This window comes from Alosa sapidissima, chromosome 13 (genome assembly GCF_018492685.1).
Source record: "Alosa sapidissima isolate fAloSap1 chromosome 13, fAloSap1.pri, whole genome shotgun sequence".
Classification (NCBI taxonomy): Eukaryota; Metazoa; Chordata; class Actinopteri; order Clupeiformes; family Clupeidae; genus Alosa; species Alosa sapidissima.
Genome location: NC_055969.1, coordinates 28,686,116 through 28,700,116, shown reverse-complemented (window position 1 = coordinate 28,700,116; position 14,001 = coordinate 28,686,116). Strand labels below are relative to the sequence as shown.

Sequence of the window (14,001 nt, the reverse complement as noted above, 5' to 3'; positions counted from 1 at the left end):
CACTATGACCTTTCTGCACTCCACATTTGTGACACGAACTGATCTGACCTGACTTGACCTGAGCAAAAAGTGTTTCTTTGTCGTAGGGATCGACTGATATATCGGCCGGCCGATATATCGGCCGATATTTGCGTTTTTTATGTGTATCGGCATCGGCAGATAAGCTGCTGCATTCGCCAATCGTTTTTCCCCCCGCATTACATACAGGCGTCCACAGGCAGCTCTGTGTTGCTGGAGACACTGCAATTCACGTGCAGACTGCCCCTCCCCCAGTGCTGAAAATCTGCTCTTCAAGACAACAGTAGCCTAAACTTTAAACTTTCAAAGCATCTTTTAACTGTTTGACTTAGCTGAAATATTGCCATACACTTTGAAGGTGGAAGCAAGTTTGTGGGTCCAAATGGAAAACACGAATGATAGATAGGCAGGCTACTTTTTTAATGCTTAATGATCGTTTATAAAACTGCTTGCCATTGTATTTAGGGAGCTGCAAATAGCTAAGTTGTAGGCTATCCATATTCATGCGGTAGGCCTAGCTGTTACAAACACTGGTCATATGATTAAGTAGCCTAATGCCAACGTTGTTCCGTGGTATTTGTGGGAGTTTTATTCAGCGACCACCTGGCTGAGTGTTGTACGCTTGTGGTGTGTCTGTGTGTGTGTGTGTGTGTGTGTGTGTCTCCCTCCCTGAATGCCTGTTCTATAAAACATGCTTGCCATTGTATTTAGGGAGCTGCAAATAGCTAAGTTGTAGGCTATCCGTATGCATGCGTTAGTGGTAGCTGTTACGAACACTGGTCAATCATATGATTAAGTAATGCCGACGTTGTTCCGAGATATTTGCGGGAGTTTTATTCAGCGACCACCTGGCTGAGTTTTGGACGCGTGTGGTGTGTGCGTCTCCCCCCTCTCCCTTCGAGCGGGGCGGAGTTGCCATCGCAGTGATATCAGTTTTAATAATGAGAGACGTGTAGTTGAATATTAATTCGTGTTAACGTTTATCATGTATCAGACATACCGTGTATGCCTTACTTGTTTAGAGCCGTTTGCTAACGTTATCATTATCAATCCAGTTCAATGGTGGTTCGTCAGCTACCAAACAGAAGTTTGTGTGTGCGTCTGGTCTGTCTCACTCAGTGGGACACACGCATCACAGCGATATGAGAGTGCTGCACTACCTGAAGGAGAGATTTTAAAACTTTGAGAGATACGTTTTTATACCTTTTGACGTTGATGCCATTTAGAACAGAAACATCTGACACCACGTTATTTCCACGTTATTTTCCTCTGCTGATTTATGTTCTGTGGTTGACAAATCTGGCAGCTTTTTTTAGAAAAATATTGACATAGAAAAATTGAAACCATGCAGTCTAAAATGGCAAATCAAGCACTTTATTTCAATAGCTACTTTTCAGGCTTATTGTTTTCTTAAATTATTTAAATGTGTTGACAAAGGACATTTTGTGATGACTTGAATTATGTCTTATAATATGTCAGCAAGCAATGCATCATCAAGGCTGTGTTGTAAGATGTTGATGAAAGCATTTTGCACAGTTAACCATATCCAGTGCACCCATCCATAAGTTCAATAAATGTTCCTTTTTTAAATTGAGACTTATAACATTTGTTATCATCATTTGTAATTATGTGTCATTTGTATGATGTAAATTGAGGGAGCAAAATAAAAGCAGTATCGGTTCCAAATATCGGCTCAAGAAAATCGGCAGCCTGTATCGGTCATCGGCTAAGGCTGATGGAAAAATATCGGTATCGGCACTAAAAAATCCATATCGGTCGATCCCTACTTTGTCGAACAAAGTGGGATGCAATGTGAGCCTTGAATTGGATACCATGCAGGAATTTGCTAGGATTTCAATAACGGATTATGAACAAGCTTTGCCATAGAGGAACACATGATAGCGTCAGATTATGAACATGCTTTGCCATTGAGAGACACATGAAAACGTCTGATAGGTTGAGCTATATAAAGTTATTATTTTGCTGTCACTTCGTCTGTTTTTGTAACGTGATCCCTTTGACCCAGAAGGATGTGCTTGGCATCAATGGACAGCTCTGTGTCTCAACTTTTATCTGATATGCTTGCCATATCTCTCATATCACAGGTTCGCAAGTCATTGAAATGAGAGTAATGGGTACACAGGTGAACGCAGAGCGGTACAGACTGTAAATATGATGCAGTTTGATTTAATTTCATGATTTCTTTTTTATTTGAATACCTGATCGTACAGACATGTGTAGTCTTGTTAGAAAGCCCCACTTCTGCTATGTCAAGCGATAAAGGTTTCATCTTGCTGCGACAAACAATTCCGGAGCAATTTAACAGAGAAGAATGGGTGTGGTTTTTTGACAGAATTTGCGTCAATAGTTCTCTAAGGGTTGATTACCAGTCAACTTTAACTTTAAAAAACATCAATCTAAATTTATATTTTAAATGTCAATTTTTCAATTTTGCTGTGTGTCTCTGTCTACACTCTGTTGCAACTAAATTGTACCATCACGTCTTTATCGAAATAGATGGAAGTCAGCATCTCTAAGTGCTCTTGTAAAAGGCTTGGTCTATTCTGAGAGCAGATATTCTCTGCTGCAGAGAAGATGTGCTTGAAGGGAGTGGATGTTGCAGGGACACTCAGAAAGGATCTTGCCAGCTTTGATAGTATGGGAGATCGTTGTTAATTTCCCCTCTACCACTTGAGACGGTCCTCCTTTTTTGGTATTGCTGGCTCTGCAATGTACATCTGCACATTTCTCACCATTTGGATCTTTGGTCCACATGGGATTCCTCTCTCACTATGGGCCAAATTCTCCCATTTGCACGTAAGTTACCGCGTAAATCTTTTTTTTACACGCTTCCAGTTACGCACTTTCCGGACATTCTCCCATTCCCACCATAGCTGCCAACACTCCCGTTTTTCCCGGGTTTCTCCCGTATTTCAAGGTCATCTCCGGGCGCCCTCCCATTTTGTTATTTCTTCCTGCTGTCTGGCACTTTTCCTAAGTCACTGAAAACAGCTGTTGTAAAGCCACTTCTCAAGAAGAATAACCTGGATGCCTCCATGCTACAATGCCTACACCCCAACAATTACAGGCCCATATCAAATCTACCTTTTATTGGCAAAATTATTGAAAAAGTAGTCTTTAATCAACTAACCACCTTCCTAACATCAAATGAGTATTTTGATTACTTTCAGTCTGGTTTTCGGGCAAATCACAGCACTGAAACAGCTCTCATTTAAGTTTTCAATGACATAGCCCCTAGTGCTACTGGACCTTAGTGCAGCATTTAACACTGTTGATCACAGTATTTTACTACACAGACTAGAACACTGGGTTGGATTTACAGGCAGTTATCAACTGGCTCAAATTATATCTATAAGAAAGGAGCTTCTTTGCTGCCATCGGAAACTGTACCTTAACACCAACGTCCAGGGGCGCCTGCAGGAATTAATGCTATGGTACGCACACCCATCACCCCCCCCCGCAAAAAAATAATTCACTCGTGAACAATATTTGTCCGTTTTAGGTCCATGCATTGGTCAGTCAGCAAAAAAGTAGCCTACATAGCATAACAACATCCACATGCAATAACACAACGACAACGTCTACAATGACCTATTCATTTGGACAACTTGATACAGCCCTGTACAGGCTAAAGTTACCTTTAGTTTTGTTCTAGCGTAACGTGACGTCTGGCTTTAGTGCAGTCTAACGTTCTGACAAGCACACCAATTGCCTACCTTGTTCTTGTCCATCTGGAATAACTCCTAGCTTTGCTGCTTCCATCCTTTCTGTTTTCGTTGTTTAAAACTTGTGATATCCATGATGAGTATTGAGTTAGTGAATTAGCTCAACATTGTGTGCTGATAACCATATATAGATAGCCGAGTAAAAGAAAACAACAAGTAGCCTATTGCGTGCCTGCGTGCGTATTCTCTCTCCTGCTCAAACAAAAATGTGTGCACGTTAATTTTGATAACGTGTTCACTAACTTTACGTAATAGAAAATGGTAAATAGCCTGATGGCATGCAGCTAATGGGATACTGTGCATAGTTGGGAAGGTATGGTAGGCCAATTTGGTGTGAATACACACACACACACACACAGGGACATTTTCTCTCGCTGTTGAGTAGCCTGATGGTACGCACAGTGCGTACGGACGTACACCTGCAGGCGCGCCTGCCAACGTCCTTGACCTGTGGTGTTCCCCAGGGGTCGATCTTAGGGATCTTCCAATAGACATATTTTGGCATGTATTTTGAATATCCACTGTATTGACCTTTCTTTTACTTTGTATGGAATTGACACTCATCTAATATTAGCTTAAGCGACTGTAACAGAGGTCTGTTTGTCCGCCGCTGTCGGCCCTCGAACCTGCCACAGGCTTCCAACTCAGCGTTTAGAAGCATTCTTAAAGTTAGGGGTGTGAGAATTTACACGCACAACTAGCATGCTAGCTTAGTTCGCCTCTGTTACACTCACCTTCCTAAATCCTCAGACGAGTCCCAACACTGTGGAAGACATCATGTCTCACCCCCATCCCTAAGAAGCCACAAAGTGAGCTTAATGACTACAGGCCTGTCGCTCTAACATCACACGTGATGAAGACAATGGAGCAACTGGTCTTGTGCATACTCAGAACCCAGGTACGCCATGCACTAGACCAGCTACAGTTTGCATACCAGGAGAAAGTGGGCGTGAATGATGCCATCACTTATCTCCTACACAGGACACATTCTCACCTAGACAAGGGGAAAAGTGCTGTGAGAATCGTGTTCTTTGATTTCTCAAGAGCTTTTAACACCATCCAACCCCTCAGACTGAGAGACAAGCTCTTGCAGATGGGTGTGGACGCTCACCTGACACTGTGATCAGAAGCACTGGAGCTCCACAGGGAACTGTGCTCTCGCCAGTCCTGTTCATCCTGTACACATCTGACTTCTGCTACAATACTGAGTCATGCCACATGCAGAAGTTCTCTGATGATACTGCAATTGTGGGGTGTATCAGGGACGAGCAAGAGGAGTACAGGAGCCTGGTGGAGGACTTTGTGCAATGGTGCAAACTCAACCACCTTCAACTCAACACTTCAAAGACCAAGGAGATGGTGGTGGATTTCCACAGGTCAAAGCCTCTGCTACCAGTCTCCATTGATGGGGTCAATGTGGAGGTGGTAAACACCTACAAGTGTTGCTGGGCTTACACCTGGACAATAAACTGGACTGGTCAACCAATACTGAAGCACTCTACAAGAAAGGACAGAGCAGGCTGTACTTCCTGAGGAGGCTGCGGTCCTTCAATGTCTGCATTAAACTCCTCAGGATGTTTTACCAGTCTGTTGTTGCCAGCATCCTCTTCTATGCTGTGGTATGCTGGGGAGGAAGCACAAAGAAGAAGGACGCTGGGCGACTAGATAGGCTGGTAAGGAAAGCTGGCTCTGTCGTGGGAGCCGAATAGTGGGGCTGTTAAGCTCAACGATCTTGCTTTTTATGAAAGAAGCATTAAACTTTCAGGGTTTGTTCTTGATGACCTAAGCTTTAATTTTAGATCTGGAGGCATTCTCAGTTTGACCTCTGAGGTCAGATAGAGGTCATTGACCTCTGTAATATTTTGTGACGCTACAGGTGAATGGGGTAAAAAAAAAAAAATAGATATCACCATGAAACTTTCTCAGTTGATTACTCATGTCAAACTAAGAAAAAAATGGGTAACACTTTATTTTAATGTGTCGCTGTTACAGTGTACCTACCTAATTAGGTACAGTGGTACAACCTGTGTAACAACATGTACTATCAGGTACTATCATTGTACTTGCATAATGTATTTGTGAGTACCTACATATAGTTGTTACATTGTAATACTGAGTGCTTTTACAAAACTTTGCCAATTTGCCTACATTTTTATCAGAGGCTAAGAGCTGACCTGAGACCTGCTGGATGGGGTAAATCTGGTCACCACAAAACGTTCTAGTTGAGACAAGGAAAGATCACTCAACTCTTGTGGCATATGCAACATTTTATGGAAAGCCTCTGTAACTTCTGGATATACACGCCATGTATCACAGGCAGTCTTTTTACCACGGCCACTGAATGCAGATGTTGTATCACAGCCAGTGAAAGCATGAAATGCTAGCAGTGCAGAACCAGTGGAAGGACCCAGTGCAGTTACCACATTGTGAATGCATATAGACCCTTTCAACTAGGTAAACAAAAACAATGCTTGAACGTTCTATTTGGGCCCCAATCTACTTCCTCTGCATGATAACATATGGAATGTTAAAAAGGAAGTCTTGTGGGGCCAACTATGATGCTGATAATGGAACTCTCTTGAAAGGGTCCATATAACAGAAATGGCTTCCAGTTCCAAAGGCAATCAACATTTCTTCTTCAATTGAAGAACTGAGTCTGCTGTTTATCGCTCTGTACTGTTGGACAGTCAAAGGAGAAAGTGAGAGAGAAAGCAGCACACAACCATTTAGGTTCCCAAGTGTCGGAACTTCTGAAACCACACCCAGGCCACACCCATTGCCCCACCCTGTAGCCCAGAACTGTGGGAAAATAAGATCCTGTTTACACGAAGGGAAAACGCAGATATTTCAACGTGGTTTGGCCTCTCATTTACACGAAAATCACAAAAACTATTTGGAAAACTCCAGTTTCGCAGTTGCATGTAAATAGGGAAACCGGCGTTTTTGCATTGTGACATGTTGGTCTCTCGTTTGTTTCGAATCTCTGATTGGCCACCTGTTTGCTCGAAGTGTTCATGTCATCCTTCCCCTGCTGTTTTTATCATATATCCCCCCCCCCCGAATAAATACCCTGCTATATATATGCAGGATAACAGAAGTAGATGTTTTGCCAGTGATCTTCACTGCACTTAATGATGTTGACCTCTTAGAGTGCTATCAATGCTATAGATGAGTTCCTCATGCCCAGAAACATGGAAAAACATAAAGTTTACATTTAGATCCTAAGATACACCCATTTCTAATTTCGGGCCTAGAAATTTCATATCACAGTTGTACAGGTCAATTACAGGATAATAGAAGTAGATGTCCATAAACCCCTCAGTAAATCTTTTCCCATCTTATATGACAACAAAATGAAAAAAATATTTTGAGCCTGGCTTTATCAGACAATCTGATTTTGTTTTTTAAAATGTATGCAAATTAGCGCATTTTTAACGAGATAAGGCCTAATTTGCATATTTAATACAATGTTTACATGCTATATTAGCACATATCCACAACCCCTCCCTCCCTCCTGCACTGTGGCCGTACTTGATGCTTAATACCTTATACTTAATACTTGACCAATGGCTGTAACCCTGTTACCTCAACCTATTCTTGCACTGATATAGTTTTTTTTATATATTACCTTGTCTACATTATACATTATTCTCTTGTTGGACTTACTTATTTGCACCATCACAATGACACTCACTCTCATAGAGCACCTTACTGAATTACAGGCTCAGTCCCTGCCCTGTCATGCTTGATCATCCTTAAGCACACTATGTTGATATTTGATTTAGTTTATATAGTATATTTAGTATTTAGTATTTTAGTATCATGTTTATCTTCTACTGTCTCTATTGTACAGTGGAGTTTTTTATATGTATATTACTTTTTCTGCTGTAAGTGCATGTTGTGTGTGATGTCTGCTACTGAGACCTTGAATTTCCCCTTGGGGATCAATAAAGTATCTATCTATCTATCTATCTATCTATCTATGATCTGGGTCACAGCACCACTGTAACAGAGCACAGCACCACAGCATGGGAGTCGAACGCTCTAACCACTAAGCTAAAAGCCCAGGCTTCCAACTCAGCAGTTACAAGTGTTCTTAAGGTTAGGGGTGTGAGGATTTACACACGCAATTAGCATGCTAGCTCAGTTCGCCTCCGTTACACGACCCATGGTTCACTGGTTAAAGCAGGCTACAAGCTGACATTATGTTCTAGGAGATTGTGGTCCGACCCCTCCGTTGCCCTAACCTGGCAATAGCCAGATGAATTTCGCTCCGCCTAGCTCCACTCATCCATCTGGAACCGATCCATTGAAGTGTTGCTTCAGAAGGCTGGGCCTAATCAAAAATGCTTGCATATGATTGAATAAGCCACTTGTCCGTCATCTATTGACGCGCTACTTCAACCACTCACATCGAAGCCAACCCGTGACGCTAATAACAGACTCACAGTCGCTTCTACGCTATGTCACATCTATGAAACTCCCGCCCTGCGTCCTGATTGGCTAAACCATAAAGTTGGTTGGAGAAATCACTCTCAATGGAAGAGGTCCCAGATGGATGTGAGTGAAGCTAGGCGCTAGGCGCTAGGAGCTAAGCGGAACGACATTCATCTGGCTAGGGTCAGGTTACCGTTGCCCTCTTGCCGACTATACAATTTTCAAGCAATTTTATTGTATGTCACTAAATCAAGTCAGAATGAAATCATGGGAGTTTTACTTGAGTTGGGGTGTGTTAGTCTAATGCAGTAATCCTAGCTGTTTTAAATCAGTCTTCTAGTCTTGACATTACCACAGTATGAAACAAAGTCTTTTAGTCGTGGCTCATGCAAATAAGTTTGTGGGCAGGGGTAAATTCGAGCTGGCTTCCAGGCAAGAGAGATATAGTAACTATGTATACTGTATGTAGCCAGCTGGTACATTATGTGCAGTATATATGTTGCGTAAACCTCCCTCCCAACACCTAGCTAGCAGCCTAGGCTATTAACTCGAGTGCTAGCAGACTCCCAATCTGAGGTGCTGCTGTTTTCAGGTGCACTTCCAATGCTGCAGACATTGATGGCAGGTTGCCCCTTCCAGCAGTTGAAGATGGGTTCATTATCTGTTAGGCTTGCTATAGAGATGAACGTTCAATCGTTGTCTCCAATCACATTGGGAAGTTGGGAAGCCTGTCGCATGGGGGTAGGTGCTCAGGGGCACCCGTTAGATCGCAGGAGCTGGGGGCAGTGAATGTAGAGGGAACTTTCAGGTCATCGTAGTGGAGGAGTGAAAAGTGAAGGGCTGCACAGCAAAGAAAATGAGATCACAGTAATCAGCCCGGCCGAGAATCCTCCCGACTCTCCCGATTACCACTCCGCTACTGGTGGACAGTAACGGCTTTCAAGTATCACTTTCTGAGTTGGAAAGTGTGAAATCTCCCAGCTATCTCGCAACATTTCACCGAGACACACCTCCTTTTGGTCGTAATTTCAACTGTCCACCTCGGGGCTCCTGAGAGTACAGGGTAGATTATCATAGCTACGCAGAGATAGTCAAATCAACCTTGCTCTCTCACCAGATGATCTTAGTCCCATTAAACCAGAATGTCTGTACCTTAAATTTTCTTCAATTAAATAACGAGAAGACTGAGATCATCCTGTTTGTGAATAAAGAAGGAAGTGCCTACTTAGAATCTAGGGCACTTCATATTAGTACCCATGTTAAAAATCTTGGAGTAATTCTAGATTGGGATCTTAATTTCAGAAACATAGCTAAGATCAGAGATGTTGTTTCTCGGCAGGATTTAGAAAAACTCATCAACACATTCATATCCTGCAGGGTTGACTACTGCAACGCCCTTCTCACTGGCCTCCCCAAGAAATCCATCAGACAGGTACAGCTAATTCAGAACGCTGCTGCCAGACTTTTAACCAAAACCAAGAAAAGAGACCATATTTTTCCAATCAATTTCTGAATCGCATTGTCTTGCTTGACTATGAATCAAGCAAGGTGAAATTCATTCATTACGAAAACGATGCAAACGGTGGTTTTTCTGTGTTTGACCCTGTAATTTAGATGCAGGACCCGTTTACACGAAGGGAAGACACAGGTATTTCCCTGCGGTTTGGCCTCTCATTTACACGAAAACCCCGTTTTTATCACAGAAAACGATTATTTTTAAAAACTCTGGCCAAAGTGGAGATTTCTGATAACGCCGGTTATGTGTTGTCATGTCAACTGGGAGAAACAGGGTTTTAGATTCTCAAACTTCACATTACGCGCCAGAAAATGCTTAACGTCATGTGAACACCCTATGTTTACAGTTTGTTTGGCTACTGATTATGGATTCTATTAAGGTGGTACTCATTTTTACGTTTGTGCAAACGCTTTAGGCCTGTTTGCCTAGACCTCTCCGGGGGGGGGTGCCATCTTGCTAGGAGTCTGTACAAGTTTACACTCTTTAGCAGGGATGTAGTGGTAAAATAAGAGGTGGGTAAACTATGAATTCTGTGAGGTAGACTGTGCCATGCTGAATCATCGTTTTAAAAAAGTCATTCGGAACATGTTTGATGATGGTGGAGGCTATATTGTCCAATGTTTATAACAATATCAGTGGTATTAAATGGTTCCTAGAGTGTACATATTGTGAATGTGGATAATACAGAGTGGTATTTGAATGATAAAAGTTGCAATTGGTGAATAAAATCTTTTGAGAGGTGAATAAACTCTAGGAGGTGGATATTTTGGATAAACTCTATTTCTGAAATAAACTGCGTTTACTTGTGTTTAGCCTCCACTGCATCCCTGCTCAATCGCCCCTCCTCTGAAGAGGGGAGGTTACGACGCCCTAACCGTGGTGTCGGAAAAGAGAGGCGAGTTAGGCTACGTACAGAGTTGAAGTTCATTATCGTGAAAAAAGACAGATGCGCACATAACTCCTCACGAAAGCGCATGAATCCATGACCATCATCTTGTTCCTCTTAACTGGACAACAATGGACAAGAATGGATTAATCAGGCAATGAATCCAGCCACACAAGTTGATTCGATTTCTCATCTTAAAACGTGAGTTCTCAGATATTCCTAATATGCTTTCAGAAACTAAGTAACCTATATAGCCTAGCCTACACCTTAAACGAGGCGAAATACTATTTTACATGAGACAGGCAATGAATGAATTAACAGGTAATTTGTTTAGCTCTAATAAGTGGTTAACTGTATATCTAATTTGGCAACAGTTGCAAGATATTCTACATTTATTCTACACAGTTAATATTTGTTGTCGTGAAAACTGTTGGTGTAAGCTAAAATAAAACATTTAGTTTAGCCTACACATTTCTCAAGTCCTCGCCTTAAAAAACTAACCTTTCCTGTTTATTATTATTATTATTATTATTATTATTATTATAATAATAATAATAATGGATGCTAATTGTTCCGTTGTTTTTTGAGTTTATAATCAGACTGTGTCCACGAAAGAACTTTGCCGATGTCAACATGGTGTATTGTAATCCACGTTAGGCCTAGCCTAGTTTTACTTTGCAAGTTACTTTGGATAAAACTTGTGTCCCTTCTTCTTTGAAGGTGGAGCTGGATGTGTAGTTTTGGACTATATTCCTAAGGTGATGACCACCACGGACCACCTTCCAAACTTCCCTGACTACAGCCAGGTTCTACACAATTTCTTCCACTCGTCGAGGACCTACACTCAGCCCGGAGTGGTTGTGCGCCACCACACTGCCCTCTGCCGACTCATTCCAGAAAGATGAACCATCAGATATGCACACATTACAATTACACTGGTAAACTGGATAACCGCAAGGAAAAGTTAAACGGGCAAACTGACCCAAAAACTATCGCCTTCCTTATATTCTGTTGCGTAATTGTCTTTGAAAATGTTATTGTTCTTGTGGCAATATGGAAAAATCATAAATTCCATAACCGAATGTATTTCTTCATCGGAAATCTAGCCTTGTGTGACCTTTTGGCGGGTGGAACCTACATAGTAAATTTGTTAATGTCTGGGGAGAAGACGTTTAATCTCTCACCAGTACTATGGTTCTTGCGGGAAGGGAGCATGTTTGTTGCGCTGGGCGCTTCCATTTTCAGCCTGCTAGCAATTGCAATTGAGAGACACCTAACAATGATAAAGATGAGACCATATGATGCCAAGAAAAACGACAGAGTTTTCCTACTTATAGGCACTTGCTGGCTGATTGCTGTTTTGCTGGGAGCTTTACCCATCCTCGGTTGGAACTGCCTTGGTAACCTTCCCGACTGTTCCACTATCCTGCCTCTCTACTCAAAGAAGTATGTGGCCTTTTGCATCACAATCTTCATGGTCCTGTTGCTGGCGATGTCAGTGCTGTACGTTCGCATCTACACACTGGTAAAGTCTAGCAGTCGTAAAGTCACAAAGCATAGCAACTCTGAGAGATCAATTGCACTTCTGCGTACCGTTATCATTGTGGTCGGGGTCTTTATCGCCTGCTGGACTCCTATCCTTATTCTATTGCTGATAGACGTGGCGTGTGAGCATCGCCGTTGTTCCGTGTTACTCAAGGCCGACTGGTTCATCGCCTTGGCTGTGCTCAACTCGGCCATGAACCCAGTGATATACACCCTAGCGAGCAGAGAAATGCGTCGAGCGTTTTTCTGTCTAATGTGCGGCTGTCTCACCAAATGCAACTCTTCCCCCACCAAACCTGTATCGGAACCCAGTCGGAGCAAGACCAGCAGCAGCCACAGGGCAAATGACCAGGAAAAGCCGGAGGTCACAGAGCGACAGGGCACTACATCTGAGAGGCAGCTTCCGTTGTAAAGGAAAGCTTAGTTAGTGGCTAGCGAGTTGAGATCTCATTCATACCTCATTATCTAGCTTCGGAGAATGTCACACACATTGCACATGCGTTTTAAGACTGCATCTAAGTCTGTGTTGTCAGGTAATGCCACGACTGACAACGACGAGAGTCTTGCACAAAATTACTGTTGTTGTATTGGTTTTTGCATTTGACACGAGCCTTTGACTCCTAGATAGTAGATAATGGGTCTGGTAATAACTACCAGTATACAAATGCATGGTTATGTCATAGCCCAATGTATGGGCCTCTTCCACTATATAAGCATGCATAATATATCTTAACCCTATGTCTATTGAATATCATTCATTTCAACAAATCAATCAAAAAGTACTAATTCTGGCTCTCAAATCATGGCTCTGTTGTTGTTATTCTTGATGTTTTTGTTAGTGTCACCATGTGTGAAGGCCACTGTAAGAGGGATGACAGCAAACCAAAGTTCACATTCACAGTTTTATTGCCAACAGTCATACAGAAAGATGATAACTCATACAACTGAAAATTAAACATGTAAACATTGTTTGGACTTCACTTTCTGTTTGTTTGTTTGTGTTTGTTTGTCTGTCCAAAATTCCTGTGATCCACTGGACTGTAGTGCGGGGAAATTGAAATTGAAACAGAGAGAAACTTCGTTGTATCTCCAGCAGCAATTCGTCAATCATGGCCACTTCACAAAACCTTGGACTGGCTATTGCACTTTGAAGAGGAAATCCCATTGGTACAAATTAAAGGCACATTTTCCTAAATATAAATCTTGTAATGTGTGTTCAGCCAGTTTGCTTACAATGCCAACATTTGGGAGTAATAGCTCAATTATTTGCAAGGTCAACTCCTTAAGTTTGCATGTAATAAAATGAATCTAAATGAAATAATATAATTTATTTTTTCATCGGGTAACATAAAATACAAAATGTGTTTGGAACTGGAACTGGAAAGGGAAAATGACCTTGACCTTGTTTCCACAAGGAGTGCTCACTTTTAAATAGAACACTCCACTTAATAAATAACCTACTTTGTATGTCCATTAACATACTAACTATACACAAGAATATATAGAATAGTTTTTGTTGTGTCTTCCTTCCTCATGGCTCCCTTTTAGCTTTAGTTTACCCAAGAGTGTTATCTGCCATTTATATGCCAAAGTTAGATTGAAATAACTATAAATGTTTTACTCCAGTTAGGATAGTATAGTCTGTTGCTTACATAGGTATTTTAGCAAATAAACTAAATCAGGATGGAGACTGACCAACTGCAAGCTCATCAGCTAAATATGACCCATCACATCAGTTTAAAACAGTGCAATTGATTGTTTTTATTATGACCTGCAGTCATCAGTGAAAACCTGGCTGTAACAGTAACTGAAGTTGAAATTTGAAATTGTATTATTCCTCAAAGTGCTTCCAA

At 41.7% G+C, this 14,001-nt stretch overlaps 1 protein-coding gene across 2 annotated transcripts; it reads left to right on the top strand.

The window, feature by feature from the left end:
* Positions 1 to 10,612: 10,612 nt before the first annotated feature.
* On the top strand, positions 10,613 to 14,001 carry LOC121680672 (sphingosine 1-phosphate receptor 3). 2 transcript variants are annotated; one of them, XM_042060156.1, is made up of 3 exons: positions 10,613 to 10,804; positions 11,324 to 11,541; positions 11,941 to 14,001. In XM_042060156.1, exons 2-3 carry the CDS (start codon positions 11,505 to 11,507, stop codon positions 12,558 to 12,560), a joined length of 657 nt encoding a protein of 218 aa, XP_041916090.1. In that variant the 5' UTR covers positions 10,613 to 10,804; positions 11,324 to 11,504; the 3' UTR covers positions 12,561 to 14,001. The 2 variants fall into 2 exon arrangements, with proteins under 2 accessions (XP_041916090.1, XP_041916089.1); XM_042060155.1 differs by having other exon boundaries at positions 11,324 to 14,001.

What these genes read in the sequence shown, in the direction of transcription:
- LOC121680672 (XM_042060155.1), top strand. Translation starts at nt 11,505, where the DNA reads ATGAACCATCAGATATGCACACATTACAATTACACTGGTAAACTGGAT.